At 33.5% G+C, this 2,168-nt stretch overlaps 1 protein-coding gene across 1 annotated transcript in view; it reads right to left on the reverse strand.

The window, feature by feature from the left end:
* The window catches only part of LOC117120507 (polypeptide N-acetylgalactosaminyltransferase 13-like), a 5,029-nt gene extending 3,015 nt beyond the window's left edge, over window positions 1–2,014 (reverse strand). Inside the window, exon 1 of the mRNA XM_033265518.1 lies at window positions 1,920–2,014. Coding sequence (XP_033121409.1) covers window positions 1,920–1,982 — 63 coding nt within the window. The 5' untranslated portion in view covers window positions 1,983–2,014. The remainder of the gene's footprint in view (window positions 1–1,919) is intronic.
* Between the last annotated feature and the right edge of the window lie 154 nt (window positions 2,015–2,168).

Raw genomic sequence — 2,168 nt, forward strand, 5'->3', positions numbered from 1 at the left:
CTAATATTATTTATAATGCGTTTATTGCAATTTTCACTTTATCATCTCAGAACAGCCCTAAAAACATTCAGAGTGGGCTACTTTCCAGGGGCTTCTCCCCTGGACCCCCCACAGGGTCCTACATACCTCGCATAATGGCTCACCCCCCCCCCCTTTCAAAATCCTGGCTACGTCCTTGTAATTAATAGCTTATCAAACTTGAAGAATGTGCTAAAAACGGAATTGAAAACCAAAGCCTGGCAAAAGTCTATTTTATTAGAAAAAGAAAAACAAATAAGTAAATTTAACTGACGTATTTCAGGAAGTGCAGTTATTCTATTCATTAGGGGAATGCCATGACCATGCTTTGCACCTTTCGTTTTCAGCTATGATATCACATATTTTATTTATTTAGGCACACAACAAATGCACCAAGAATTGTCAATAGCGAATATATCACTGTCCTACTTGTGGGTGACTTCACCTTTCACAAGACAATACACACACGATGCTTTACACAAAATAAATCTCAATACAAGGTTTAGAGAGTGGAGTTGTTTTGGTCATGAGAAAAAAAATCCTGAAACACTGACAGGAATTGAACACAGCACGGTGGGATTGGCAGGCAAGCATCCTAACCACCAAGCAACATTTCTGTTCCTGCATGTTACCAAAGAATATGCAAGAGGTCCAACTGCCATGATTTTGTATGCACGCAATGAAACTCTAAATAAGTATTACCACAGGATGGGGGCACCCTTTTATGTACACCTTTTACATTGAAGGACGCCCTTTACTTCATGACAGTTTTATTTTTTTGAGAGGAATTGCGTTCCAACAAAACCCAGAGAGTTGGACATCTTGCAGTACTACACTCTGTGATGTTACGCTGTGCTGCATTTCCAGCAATGAAAAATAATTTTGTTACATCCCATCCGTACTTACATCATCCTTGTATAGCCACTCTTGATTCCCACGTTTACCATGACATTTAAACAGAATAATATCTTTGTAATTGGAATCCTTTGATGAGTCTATACACAAATCATCATGTTTCAATTCATTCGTATGGCTAAGTGCAAATATCTATGGTGAGAAAAAAAATGTGTTACAAAGCTGATAAAAAAAAAATTTCATGTTCAAAAAGCAAATTTGTTATTGACTGTACAGGTGAGTGAGCACATTCTCCCCATCCCTGTTTTTGTTTCTTCTGTTCCCTTGTATGTCCTGTGATGAAGACAAGTCACTGATGCATGGGCCCAATTAATGCTCACCCCTAGTGAGTGGCTTTGTGGGAGGGGGGAGTGGATAATCACACTTCTAGTGATGCAAAATATCTTAATTGAGAGGGAATTATTAAGCATATATTTAGTAGGCCACTGAGAAACACTAAGTACTGTAATAAGTATCCTACAAATATGGTACTGTTTATGAAGAAAGGAAAATCATTTAAGAAGGAAAAACTGTAATACAGGAATTTATATAAGGTAAAGAGACATAGTGGAGGAAAAACAATAAGAAAAAAAAATATGAAAAAAAGTTATTTGAAAAAACAAGAGGTATGATGAAAGAAAAATTATGAGAAGATTCAGAAGTACAAGAGAAATGATAAAAAGAAAGACACGTGATACTGTAGTTCAAAGGACTTGGTAGAAGAAACCTTATTAGAAAATCTAGAAAATTCAGGAGAGATGGAAGTAAAATCTTTGCAAAAAGTTCATCAACTTGAAGTTCACTATAAGAGCGAAAAACACATTGTTTTTTTTTTCTTTTTTATATATTTCATACCAAAAAGTTTAAAATACAACATTCGTGTATGACTTAGACAGCCAAGGTGTGGACGATCTATTATTGATAAAAAAGATTATTAAAAAACAAATTCATATAGTGTGGAAATAATACTAATAATAATGTTAAAAAATATAAGAATTGCTACATACCTGATTTCCTCCCTGGCCATGACATTTGAAGATGCCTATTTTATCATGCTCCTTCCGTCCCATACTATCTAAACATTGAGATGTTTCACCATTTCTAATCTATAATGAAAAGCAAACAAATGCTTATTCATATATATTATATATCAATCAACATATATATATCAATCAATATATATCAATATACATATACATATAAATATATATATTATATATTTTATATATATATATATATATATATATATATATATA

This window comes from Anneissia japonica, unplaced genomic scaffold (genome assembly GCF_011630105.1).
Source record: "Anneissia japonica isolate Jap-2015-1 unplaced genomic scaffold, ASM1163010v1 scaffold1524_len114575_cov127, whole genome shotgun sequence".
In the NCBI taxonomy this organism is placed as follows: Eukaryota; Metazoa; Echinodermata; class Crinoidea; order Comatulida; family Comatulidae; genus Anneissia; species Anneissia japonica.